Below are 13,117 nucleotides of genomic sequence, written 5' to 3'. Positions count from 1 at the left end.
AATAAAAATAAATAAATTTCAACTTATTAAGTTATTAATTATTAAGTTATTAATTCTCTTTTAGACCTGTCATTGACTCTATTTTATTGTCCACTAATTGCGGCTTGCTACTTCAGCAATTAGTGAAAAATTTTATGATTCTTGGACTTATTTTTTGGGATTATATGGAACCTTTTATTTTTGTTAAGAAAAAAGGCTTATGTGGGTGCAAGCAATCATTGATACAAGTACTAAAAACATTCTTTTTCTTTTTCTTTTTTTGAGAAGAAAAAAACATTCATTTTTGTGCATTACAAATAAAAAATGGGTAATACTGTTGTACTTTGATGACCCACATGTACCCAGGCAACGATAGATAAGATGATGCCAATATAATCCAAAAACCTTTAGCTTGAAAAGGGCAAAAATTATATAAAATTAAACTAATATTACTGTCACAACTTTGAAGAATTGATTGACACAAAGTCGTAACTAGAAGCTTTGGATAAAAAAGGCACTCCAATTAGGCAAGCATTTAGTCCAAATAACCATGCAAATGGTGTTCCCAATCCAATCTAAATTGAATCTCTTGATCTTTTGCAAGAGTAGGCAACATATCTAACAAAGTTTTGCAATCAAGGAGCCTCTCATCTTCATTCCCAGCAATACTCGTGATCTCTGCACCTTTTAAATGAGATCGCCAACATTTGTGATCACCCAAACAGCGGTGTAGATCTTCTCTATCCACCAACATTTCACATAGCACCTAATGTTCAAGTAAATTAGAGCCCAAATAGTTAGTTCCAGCAAGAGTATAAATTGTCAGGTATATTCATAATCATCATAATCACATGTTGGGATTAAGAAAATACAACTTTAGACTACCGAAATAGCAATAAAGGGGGAACCAATTAGCCACCTCTAACCCCAATTCAGAGCAACTAGAGAATGTGCCACATGCCACATATCTGCTCCCTACCTCACTCCCTTCCTTCTTCTTTTTTTTCGGTCAAGAATGCTTTGAACCTCCATAAATTACTTCTTTATTTACTTTTACTTTTTGCCAGGTACTAGAAACAAAACAGAGTCTCCGCTCACTAATTACATGCAAGTTAGAACACGCAAAATTTACAGACTACTGAAAACAGAAGCTTGGGCAAAAAATGGAGGCTTTCTTTCACTGTTGTCAAGGAACCAAGTGTAACTACTAGCTTATGCCAAGCATTTGTAGCACAGGCGCTGCTAGGATTGTGTTTATAGTGGGATGGATTGTACAATTATTGGTTTCTCCATTTACTAATGTGATAACTGATAAGACTCATTCATCACAACTGTCCTTATAGCATGTGATGCACACCAATTTGTTTTTTTTTTTTCATTTGCTATGACTTGTTATCTATGATGCAAAGTTTAGATTACAAAGAACGCTAGAAAAGCAGTTATCATGAAAATGAACATGAACCAAACCATTCCAGGCATGTTTGGTAGGTGGATTCTGGTTTTTGTTTTCAAAACATTGTAAAAGCAGTTTACCAAAACTTGAATTTCAAACTAGTTTTCATATAACATTTTTTATTGTCAGGCTCTCATTTTTAAGAAAAATTTTCAAAATATATATATATATATAAATAAAATGAAAACAATTGTTTGGGAGACTATTTTCTACTTTTGAGAGTTATTTTTGTGACAAAAACTAACCAGTAGATTTAAATGTACTGCTTTTTTGTGGTAATGAAAAGCTTCAAACTGAAGCGTGAAAATAGAGCTCATGTACACTTTTTTTTTTCTTTTTTTTTTTAAAAGATAATGATAATCTTAAAAACTGAAGTGTGAGAATTTTTGTGTGATAAAGATAAGCTCCTAAATTGAAGAGATAGAAGAGCTCCAATATTATCAATTTCTTTAAAACTTTAGAAGGAATAATAGATTTTAATATATTAGCAAAGAAAACACCTTCCCATAAATTGAAGATATATAAGAGCTCCAATGTTTTCAATTTATTTACAACTTTAGGAGGAATAGATTTTAATATATTAGTAAAGAAAACACCTTCCCAGAAATTTAAATCACCTAGCTTTCTGTCATACATGTTCGTCGCATGATGTACAATATTTCAAGGCTTCCATTCATCCAATCAATCAGTGTGAGCATGCATTCAGATGACAAAAAGCCAGTTGAATCTAAATAACTTCTAGAAATAAAATGAATGACAAACGAGGGAGACTAAAATTTGGTTTTTAAAAAATCATACCTTTATGCACTTGTCCAGGGACTCCAAACCCGTTGGCACTGACAAAATCTTTGGACGACAACTCCAGAGCAAGCCATCTATAAAGGTTACATAATCTATTGAGAGTGCTGAATTTCGTATATCTAGCTTCATAAGATCCAATTCAACTGGTGGTGGAAGTGACATTCCACTCAATTCTTTAAGATCAAAGGTAACCTTCATAATCCACACAAACAAAAAAGTTTCAGAAAACAGAGAAGTTAAAAAGTAAACTCATACTAAAGAAAAATTTAGTGAACATACCGCTTCACTCAGGAAGACTAATATCTTCAAATATTTTCTTTGATTTGACATTAATAGAAATTCCCTCAAATTAAGGAACCAATGAGTGTCAACAAGATCATTAGGGTCTAATTTAAGATTAAGTTCCAAACAACATGGAGCATTCTTTAAAAATAGCTTAGCCATTTGATTGCTGGAGTTGCAGTATCGGAATAATGACAGATTTGGAGCGTCAATTTCAACATATAACAACTTTTGGCAACTGAAGATTCTTAACTCCCTTAGCCTCTGTACAGAAATATTGACCCTTTCCAACATGCTGCAGTCATTGATCAACAACGTTTCAAGGTGAGGAAATCTAGAAATACTGAAGTGAAATAACTGGTCCGTGATGTTCACACTGTCTAACCATAATTCTTTCAAATCTTTGCATCCAGTGATGTCAAGCTGACATTGATTTGAATAACCTAGACGGAAAATTTGAAGATTTGGTAAGTCAATTTTAACACTCTCAACATAATTATCATCGGGAATCACAGTAACGTTACGAAGTTTAGGAAGGTTGGAGATCTCAAGAATTTTCGGTCCCTTAAACATTATAAGACCAAAATCAGTGATAAAAGGGCAAGTATGGATGATATCTTGGATAATCTCTTCATTCAGACAAACTTCCTGAAGCCGTAACTTTTGTAGAGAATAAAACTTCACACCAGTCCAAGAAAATGGTTGTCCTAACTTACAATAGTTGGTTGATTTTGCAACAAATATTGTTTTGGGCAAAGTATAAGTATAGCATGAATTCTCTTCGGTTTCAACCAGAAGATCAATTTCTTTGGCATCATTTTCAAAGGCCAACTCTATCCATTTATCAACCAATGAAGCCAACTTGAAGTCAACAAGAGTAATGTGAAGTTTAAATTTTTGCAACTGCAACTTATGCTCCTGAAATCTTCTACCAAAAGACTTGTCCACAATATTCATGAACTTCTTAACTCTTTTCTTATTCTCTGGATGTTTATCTGCGAAGAGATGATCCTTATTAAGGTAACAGCACTGATCAAAATCCAAAATGGGGAATGAAGACCATATGCTATTCCATTTCTTGGACAAGACACTGGTCTTAGCTGCCTCTTTTCTGGGTAGGAATGACAATATGTGATGCATGATAAATGCAGGCATATCAGATATCATATCCACGTCATCAATTTTTTCATCCATCATGTTTCTCACTACACTAATCAATTTTCTATCTTCTTCTCTGCGTCATTTTTGAGATTTGTCAGAACTAATATAAAATTAAAATGAAATCCAAGGGTAAATACCTAAGCCCAAAAAAAAACACACACACACATCTTTATCATTCTAATTTGAAAATAAAATAAAACTTACATGGCTAATGAACTCCAATTCAAATCCCACTTGGTGGATGTGAAACTTAAAGGTGGTCAAATAATTACCCCTAAAGGAGCATTATTTTGGTTTTGATGGTACTAAATTTCATTAATCAAAATAAATTAACAAACTTTCATGGGCTAAAACATATGAGCATGTATTGTTTTTATAGGAAATTTCTACATCTGTTTCCTTTGAGGTAAGAGCGAAACAGAAAGTAACAGGACTAGTTGTTCCCGTACGTCCTAGGAGATATAGACATATATATATCAACAACTAATTATTCCTCACAAAATATCACTATTTAAACACCCCCCCCCCCCAAAAAAAAAAAAAAAATCCCTAACAGCTTCAAGGACACAGAAAAAATCAGACAGAAGCAAAGCTAGTTTCTCCCTACCTTCAACATGAAAAACTCATCTACAAAACAAAAATCTAATCTCTATTACTCTAAACCTTGAAATAAGAAAACTAATTTTGGAGTTTTCATAAGAGTTTCTTATGAAACATAATTGTCTATCCCCAACCACAGGGCCTGCCCTTCCCTTAGGCGAGTTAGGCAATTGCCTAAGGCCCCCAAAATTTTAGAAAAGAACCGGGTAGTAGAGGATTTAGTTTCAAATGAATTACAAAAATAATCTGGCACATCCTTTTAACCAAAAAAACAAAAATTTTGGTAAATCCTATTAAACATTGGTTCTAAACAAAATCATTGACCAAAAATCAACCAGATAAACTACAAATCCGGTCTAAGAGATTAACCACAAAACAATCACAAATCAAAACACTCAAAACCCTAAAAATTTTACCTTTCTCTCTAGTCTCCAGTCTCCACTGTTCAGTCTGTTCTCATCTGCTGAACAGACAACAGCTCAAGGCTCAAGCAAGGCAGCAAGCTTGAAGCTCCTCCGCCTCCTCAGCCTCTCTCTGATTCTCTGCTCTCCGCCTCTCTCAAGTCTCAACTGCTCACCTCACCGTATCAGGTTCTGAGGTTCAGAATTAACAAAACCATGTCGCAAATTAAACAAAAAAAATAAAGAAGAAATAACGCAGAATATTACCTCTTGAGTTAACCAAAACTAAACAAGATCTCTCTTTTTTCTTTTCTTTTCTTTTCTTTTTTATGAAGATCTCTCACTCTTTTGGGTCAGGTTGAAGGAGGCGCTTTGTATCAGTCGATACACTATAGTACAAGACAAAGAGACAATAAATAGTAAATACACACCATGCTAAGCGGTGCACGCTAACCGACCATAAAGGGTAAAAGCGTTAAATTGCAGGCTAACTATTCAGGTCACACTAGATCCGTATCTTACGAAGTACTCATTATATATATTTTAAAAATTACACGTGGCTTCTTTGTCTCTCTTTCCTTCTGTTGGTGGACCTTGAAGAAAGCAGGCAAGAGAGAAAGCAAGATCTCTTCAACCAAATATTCCATCTTTTTTATTCTCAAAAAATTTAAATAAAAAAATAATCATCACAAGATTTTTTTTTATTGAAAAATATAATAATCTTAAATTATAATAAATATTCTAAATTAACTTTTATTTAAAAAATATAAGGGTTTTTAAGCACGCGCATGTTCAGACATTAATATTCCGTAATTATTATCCATATTTACCAATTTTGTTTATGCAGTAATCAACATGTTATTGATTATGAGATGATGTTATATAGATTTGTAAATTGTAAATGGGATCAGAAACTTATAAACAATTTTAAATTTATAAATTTCTCATTTGGGTATGCCTTATTATTAAATCACTCTTTCAAATAAATAAATGTATTTTTAAAATTATACAAAATTAAACAATCAAAAAAAAAAAAAAAAAACTCCTTATTGCTCTCATCCAATTAAAAAGCAACATCAAGATTAATTTAGGTTTCAATTTAAACATTTTGGCTTCAGTTCATTTAAAAACCCTAGCAATTTTTTTAATATCAAGGGAAATACACCAAAATAGCATACAAAATACTACTTTACATGGAACCTAAGTCCAAATAAGTAACATACAAATAAAGATGCTTGTTTTGCCAATTCGATCCCTTTGTTTCCCTACTAGATAAGAAGGGACACAAAAAAGCTTGATACATTATTCTTCTATATTTTTCATAGTGTTTCACCACCACCTTTTGTGTTTCCATCTTGGTTTTGTATGCTTTGCACGGAGTCAGATTGGCTACCTCTTTGCTTATAAATATAATACCATTCATTCTCATGTCAAAAAGCCAGGTAGATAGAACTCTCAAAAATAACAATAAAGTAATAGTCTTCCTTTATACTTTTCATTTCATTGAAATGAAACATCAAAATATTTGCCTTCCTTATATTTTGAAGCTTCAATTACGAATAATTTTTTTGGCAAAATAGTTTTAAAAAAGTATCCTTCTCTTTTGAAAGGCACCTAATGGCCCTTCCTTCATAATTCATATCCAAATATAACGTCAAATTTAACATTAAAATAATCTCTGCATCCACTTCAGTAAGTCAACTATACACCAAACTAAATGATTAATAAAATCTATTGGGTTTTGTATAATTGGTTGTGCCCCTAATACTTACAGATTATAGTACAGAAAACAAAAACAAAAAAAAAAACAATAAAGGAGTACCATACAATACAATACTGTTACTGTTATATCTGCACCTATAATAAGACGATGACCTTAATTGCACAACATTTAAACAAATCCTTTGAAGGTATTTTTCTTTTTTCTTTTTTCTTTTTTGGGTGGAGAATCATCTTTTAAAGTTAAGTCCCACATTCTTTTTGGCTAAATCATGAATAAGTGACACACACTTTAAACATTGAATTTTAAGATGACTTGTTTAGATTTTAAGAGGTTAAAGTGTAAACTGTTTTATGCTTGAAATTTCAATTTTTGATGGGAAGGATTCTTCTCTACTTTATACTGTGAAATGTGAAAGAAAGGGTTTTGTATTTTCTTTTTTCTTTTTATAAAGCTTTTAAATTTTTAAAATTTTCAAATTGAACAAACTATTGGAGGGGGAAACAAAGGAGTTGTGAATTTGCATGACCATTGCAGTGCCTTGCTTGGACTTCTTTCCTCTAGAGCTATTGGCTACTGAGTCGTCAATGGAGCCAACAAAGACGCTAGAGCTTGGTACACTGGTATGAAATCCTGATCGACTTCGTTGAATCCTGTTTCAGAAAGCATGTGTTTTCAAAGTTGTAAGTGAAAAATAAAAATAAAAAACGAAAAAACCTAAACAATGGGAGACGTAGTAGAAAATATTCACCATTGGCTCTGTGTATTTGGAAACCATTTGCGTAACCAAAAATATAATGTTAGCCTTTTTGTAAAACAACTGAAAAAATCTATTTTGTAGGGGAAGAAGATAAGTGAAGAGGCAGTTTTCAATTCCTTTGATGCTAGAAAATAGGTGAGAGAAATTTTAAAATGAAACAACCACTTCATATAAGAAATTTAACCGTGAGAAATTTAAAAGAGATGTGAAAGTGCCTAATTTTAAGGAATATGGATAACATGAGAGAGGAAAAAAAAACTGTTTTATTAATATTTACAATATATATATATATATATTTAGAGCATTTATTATAATTTGGGATTACTACATTTTACAATCACTTAAAAAAAAAAAAAAAAACCCTAGGGGTGTGATGAGTATCATGTGTGGAGAAAAATAATTTTTCATCACACCTCTAGATTTTTTGTGATTGAAAAATATAGTAATCCTAAATTATAATAAATACTCTAAATTAGCGTGCTCAGAGTCTAGTCAATACTTATCTTGTATTTAATAAGGTACGTAACATTTTCTATGGAGTAGTAAGTTAATAAGATTTTTGTTAAAGGAAATGCTCCTAAAAAGATCCTAAAATTCAGTAACTACCCATCCACGTTTTTTTTTTCTTTTTTCTTTTGTGTTTTTTCCTTTTCGGTGTTGTTGATGTTGCTCTTTTTTTCAAATTTTATGTATGACAGTTGTCATTTTTTGTCTAATCCTAAAATGTAGTTTTTTTTAATCCTAAAATTTAGCCATTTACTACACATCCATAACATAAGTAAATAAAAGCTTAAATTGAAAATTTTATGGCAAGAGATACACGTTAATTGTATAGGAAAACAATTGTATTTTGAGATTTTTTTTAATAAAGTATTAAATGGTGCTTTAACCTTAACAAAAGGCTAATACAATTGGGAATTAATGATTAGAAGTATCTAGAAAAAAAAATTGTATAAAAACTTCATGATTGTTTGTTGAGAAGAAAAAAAAAATATTATAAAGTATTATTAAAGGTGGTTTAACAAAAACTCAATAGGAATAATAATGAACTTTTATTTTAATTCATCATTGCTGTTCTTCTAGATTTTTTATTGAACAAAAGTACACTAAATGTAGTTTAAGTTCATAGGAGTAGGAACAGCATCCAAATTCACATTTAAGTTCAAATTCATGTTTTCCTCTCTTTTTTTCTTTTTTCTTTTTTTAATATCTTCCATATTTTGGAAAAAAAAAAAAAAAAAAAAGAGTTCTACTATAGAACCGCTACTATAACTTCTCCACCCATATCCTTATATTTAGGCACTAAAATATCTGATTTTGAAAGAAAATAAAAGGCTAAATTTTAGAGAAATTTAAAAGATTAAGGTGGGGAATTGGTGTGACCCTATCCTTATTTAAAATTTTATCCAAAAAAAAAAAACTACACGTTTAAAAAAAATCTCACATTCTATCCATGAACTATTTAAAAAATCCCACTTTCTATCCCATATTTAAAAACTACCCGACCACCCTTTTTTTTAACCCAAATTCACGTTTTCCTCTTCTTTTTTTTCTTTTTTCTTTTCTTTTTTTTTTTTTCTTTCTTTCTTTTAAATCTCTTCTATTTGGAGAGGAAAAAAAAGAATCCTGCTATAAAACTACTACTATAACTTCTCCATCCATATCCTTATATTTAGGCACGAACATATCTGATTTTGAAAGAAAATAAAAGGCTAAATTTTAGGGGAATTTAAAAGATAAAAAATTTAAATTGAATTTGACATAAATTATACAAATGACAAATATAGTTTCTATTACAAAAGAAATTTTTTTACAACAATTTCTTAGATAACAACCACTTTATGTGAGGTTTAATACATATAATAATTCTTGTAAAATCTCTCACCCGAACTTATCTAATGTTCCATTCCAATGACTTCTCAATGCAATCCAAAAAATTTGTGCGTACGTGAACCTGAGAGAGATAAAAGAATTAGGGTTCAAAAAAAAAACTTTAATCACCAAACCAAAGTTAGCGTGCGTGTTATTAAAGATAATAGCATAAGTTTGTTAGAGTTTGTGTTTGATTTAAATTTTGATGAGATCATTTTTCCTAAAATTCCTATTAAAATTGTTCAGAATAAAAATAAAGATTTTTTAAAATTTAACTCTATCATGAACTCTTTAAAATCTTATCATCACATCATCAACTATTTAAATAAATAACTAATGGAGATCTAAAAAAAAAAAAGGAGTTAACGTGTCAAAATTACATTTAAAAAAGAAAAAAGAAAAAAAAAGGGAGTTAACATTTCAAAATTTCATTTAAAAAAAAAAAGAAAAAAAGAAAAGGGAGTTAACGTGATATATAAAAAAATAAAAAGTAGAACTCAATGTTGCTACATACCTAAATAAAAAAACTTAACGCCAAAAACATATACAATGATGGTAAAAAAAAAATTAACGCCAAAAACATATACAATGATGGTAAAAGAAAACTTCCTTAAAAAGAAAAAAAAATAAGAAGAAGGAAAAAAAAAAGTGAGGAAGGAGAAGGAAATAGTAATTGATCATTTACATTTTGATCCAAATTTTTAAATAAAATGTAAACAAAGGCTACTAAAAGAGGTAAGGGAAGCCATACTGTTTAACTGTTCACGAATGATTTTAAATGCTTATTTTGTAGCATAAAGGAGCTCTGTCTTTGGATCACAGTACCTACAACATGAAATGATAATTCATTAAGAAGTGCAATGGTATAGTGTATGAAAGAACCATTCATTTCAAAATTACATTTAAAAAAAAAAGGAAAAAGAAAAAGAAAAAGAGTTAACGTGATACACATAAAAAAGAAAAAAAAAAAGTAGAACTCAAAGAAAGTCAATCATAAACAAAAGAAAATAAAATAAAGAGGAACTTGCAAAAGATAGAACCAGAAAATTTGTTGGAGCTTCTGACAGTAAATGTCTAAGAATGAGAGATAGAAAATGAGATAGAAACTGTAAAGCGTATGTGAGTTTGTGGGTCTTGAAGTGTAAGAGTTTTAATTTACATATTTATTCCCGTTAGTTGAAACCTTATAAGTGGGTATGATGAGGGCATTTTAGGCATAAAAAATGAGGAATCCAAACAGGAGAAATCCCTTAAGGTTTCTACTATAAAACCGCTACTATAACTTCTCCACCCATATCCTTATATTTAGGCACTAAAATATCTGATTTTGAAAGAAAATAAAAGGCTAAATTTTAGGGGAATTTAAAAGATAAAAAATTTAAATTGAATTTGACATAATATTATACAAATGACAAATATAGTTTCTATTACAAAAGAAATTTTTTTACAACAATTTCTTAGATAACAACCACTTTATGTGAGGTTTAATACATATAATAATTCTTGTAAAATCTCTCACCCGAACTTATCTAATGTTCCATTCCAATGACTTCTCAATGCAATCCAAAAAATTTGTGCGTACGTGAACCTGAGAGAGATAAAAGAATTAGGGTTCAAAAAAAAAACTTTAATCACCAAACCAAAGTTAGCGTGCGTGTTATTAAAGATAATAGCATAAGTTTGTTAGAGTTTGTGTTTGATTTAAATTTTGATGAGATCATTTTTCCTAAAATTCCTATTAAAATTGTTCAGAATAAAAATAAAGATTTTTTAAAATTTAACTCTATCATGAACTCTTTAAAATCTTATCATCACATCATCAACTATTTAAATAAATAACTAATGGAGATCTAAAAAAAAAAAAGGAGTTAACGTGTCAAAATTACATTTAAAAAAGAAAAAAGAAAAAAAAAGGGAGTTAACATTTCAAAATTTCATTTAAAAAAAAAAAGAAAAAAAGAAAAGGGAGTTAACGTGATATATAAAAAAATAAAAAGTAGAACTCAATGTTGCTACATACCTAAATAAAAAAACTTAACGCCAAAAACATATACAATGATGGTAAAAAAAAAATTAACGCCAAAAACATATACAATGATGGTAAAAGAAAACTTCCTTAAAAAGAAAAAAAAATAAGAAGAAGGAAAAAAAAAAGTGAGGAAGGAGAAGGAAATAGTAATTGATCATTTACATTTTGATCCAAATTTTTAAATAAAATGTAAACAAAGGCTACTAAAAGAGGTAAGGGAAGCCATACTGTTTAACTGTTCACGAATGATTTTAAATGCTTATTTTGTAGCATAAAGGAGCTCTGTCTTTGGATCACAGTACCTACAACATGAAATGATAATTCATTAAGAAGTGCAATGGTATAGTGTATGAAAGAACCATTCATTTCAAAATTACATTTAAAAAAAAAAAGGAAAAAGAAAAAGAAAAAGAGTTAACGTGATACACATAAAAAAGAAAAAAAAAAAGTAGAACTCAAAGAAAGTCAATCATAAACAAAAGAAAATAAAATAAAGAGGAACTTGCAAAAGATAGAACCAGAAAATTTGTTGGAGCTTCTGACAGTAAATGTCTAAGAATGAGAGATAGAAAATGAGATAGAAACTGTAAAGCGTATGTGAGTTTGTGGGTCTTGAAGTGTAAGAGTTTTAATTTACATATTTATCCCCGTTAGTTGAAACCTTATAAGTGGGTATGATGAGGGTATTTTAGGCATAAAAAATGAGGAATCCAAACAGGAGAAATCCCTTAAGGTTTCTACTATAAAACCGCTACTATAACTTCTCCACCCATATCCTTATATTTAGGCACTAAAATATCTGATTTTGAAAGAAAATAAAAGGCTAAATTTTAGAGAAATTTAAAAGATTAAGGTGAGGAATTGGTGTGACCCTATCCTTATTTAAAATTTTATCAAAAAAAAAAAAAAAACTGCACATTTAAAAAAAATTACATGGTTTATCCATGAACTATTTAAAAAATCCCACTTTCTATCCCATATTTAAAAACTACCCGACCACCCTTTTTTTTTAACCCAAATTCACGTTTTCCTCTTCTTTTTTCTTTTTTTTTTCTTTCTTTCTTTCTTTTAAATCTCTTCCATTTGGAAAGAAAAAAAAGACTCTTGCTATAAAACTACTACTATAACTTCTCCATCCATATCCTTATATTTAGGCACTAACATATCTGATTTTGAAAGAAAATAAAAAGCTAAATTTTAGGGGAATTTAAAAGATAAAAAATTTAAATTGAATTTGACATAGAATTATACAAATGACAAATATAGTTTCTATTACAAAAGAAATTTTTTTATAACAATTTCTTAGATAATAACCACTTTATGTGAGGTTTAATACATATAATAATTCTTGTAAAATCTTTCACCCGAACTTATCTAATATTCCATTCCAATGGCTCCTCAATGCAATCCAAAAAATTGGTGCGTACGTGAACTTGAGAGAGATAAAAGAATTAGGGTTCAAAAAAAACAAAAAAAAAACTTTAATCACCAAACCAAAGTTAGCGTGCGTGTTATTAGAGATAATAGCATAAGTTTGTTAGAGTTTGTATTTGATTTAAATTTTGATGAGATCATTTTTTCTGAAAATCCTATTAAAATTTTTCAAAATAAAGATAAATATTTTTTAGAATTTAACTCTATCATGGACTCTTTAAAATCTTATCACCACATCATCAACTATTTAAATAAATAAGTAATGGAGATCTAAAAAAAAAGGGAGTTAATGTGTCAAAATTAGTTTCTTTTTTTTTTTTTTAAATGGAGTTAACATTTCAAAATCACATTAAAAAAGAAAAAAAAAAAAGGAGTTAACATTTCAAAATTACATTTTAAAAAAAAAAAAGAAAAAAGAAAAAAAGAAGAAGAAGAAGAAGAAGAAGAAGTAGAACTCAAGGTTGCTACATACCTAAATAAAAAATAAAAAAATTTAATCAACAGACCAAAGTTAGCGTGTGTGTTATTAAAGATAATAGCATAAGTTTGTTAGAGTTTGTGTTTGATTTAAATTTTGATGAGATCATTTTTCTTGAAAATCCTATTAAAATTGTTTAGAATAAAG

General features: G+C 29.4%; 1 protein-coding gene across 3 annotated transcripts; it reads right to left on the bottom strand.

Moving 5' to 3' along the window:
- Positions 1-385: 385 nt before the first annotated feature.
- LOC115991982 (putative F-box protein At3g58860) lies at positions 386-5,113 on the bottom strand. 3 transcript variants are annotated; one of them, XM_031116000.1, is made up of 5 exons: positions 4,945-5,113; positions 4,693-4,869; positions 2,513-3,749; positions 2,231-2,425; positions 386-745 (listed from the first exon to the last, which is right to left on the bottom strand). In XM_031116000.1, exons 3-5 carry the CDS (start codon positions 3,710-3,712, stop codon positions 515-517), a joined length of 1,626 nt encoding a protein of 541 aa, XP_030971860.1. In that variant the 5' UTR covers positions 3,713-3,749; positions 4,693-4,869; positions 4,945-5,113; the 3' UTR covers positions 386-514. The 3 variants fall into 3 exon arrangements, with proteins under 3 accessions (XP_030971860.1, XP_030971859.1, XP_030971861.1); XM_031115999.1 differs by lacking the exon at positions 4,945-5,113 and having other exon boundaries at positions 4,693-4,938; XM_031116001.1 differs by lacking the exon at positions 4,945-5,113 and having other exon boundaries at positions 2,513-3,510; positions 4,693-4,938.
- Positions 5,114-13,117: the final 8,004 nt, after the last annotated feature.

The sequence above is a fragment of the Quercus lobata genome, chromosome 5 (genome assembly GCF_001633185.2).
Source record: "Quercus lobata isolate SW786 chromosome 5, ValleyOak3.0 Primary Assembly, whole genome shotgun sequence".
In the NCBI taxonomy this organism is placed as follows: Eukaryota; Viridiplantae; Streptophyta; class Magnoliopsida; order Fagales; family Fagaceae; genus Quercus; species Quercus lobata.
Note: the sequence above shows the minus strand (reverse complement) of the source record. Positions and strands in the feature narration are given on the sequence as shown.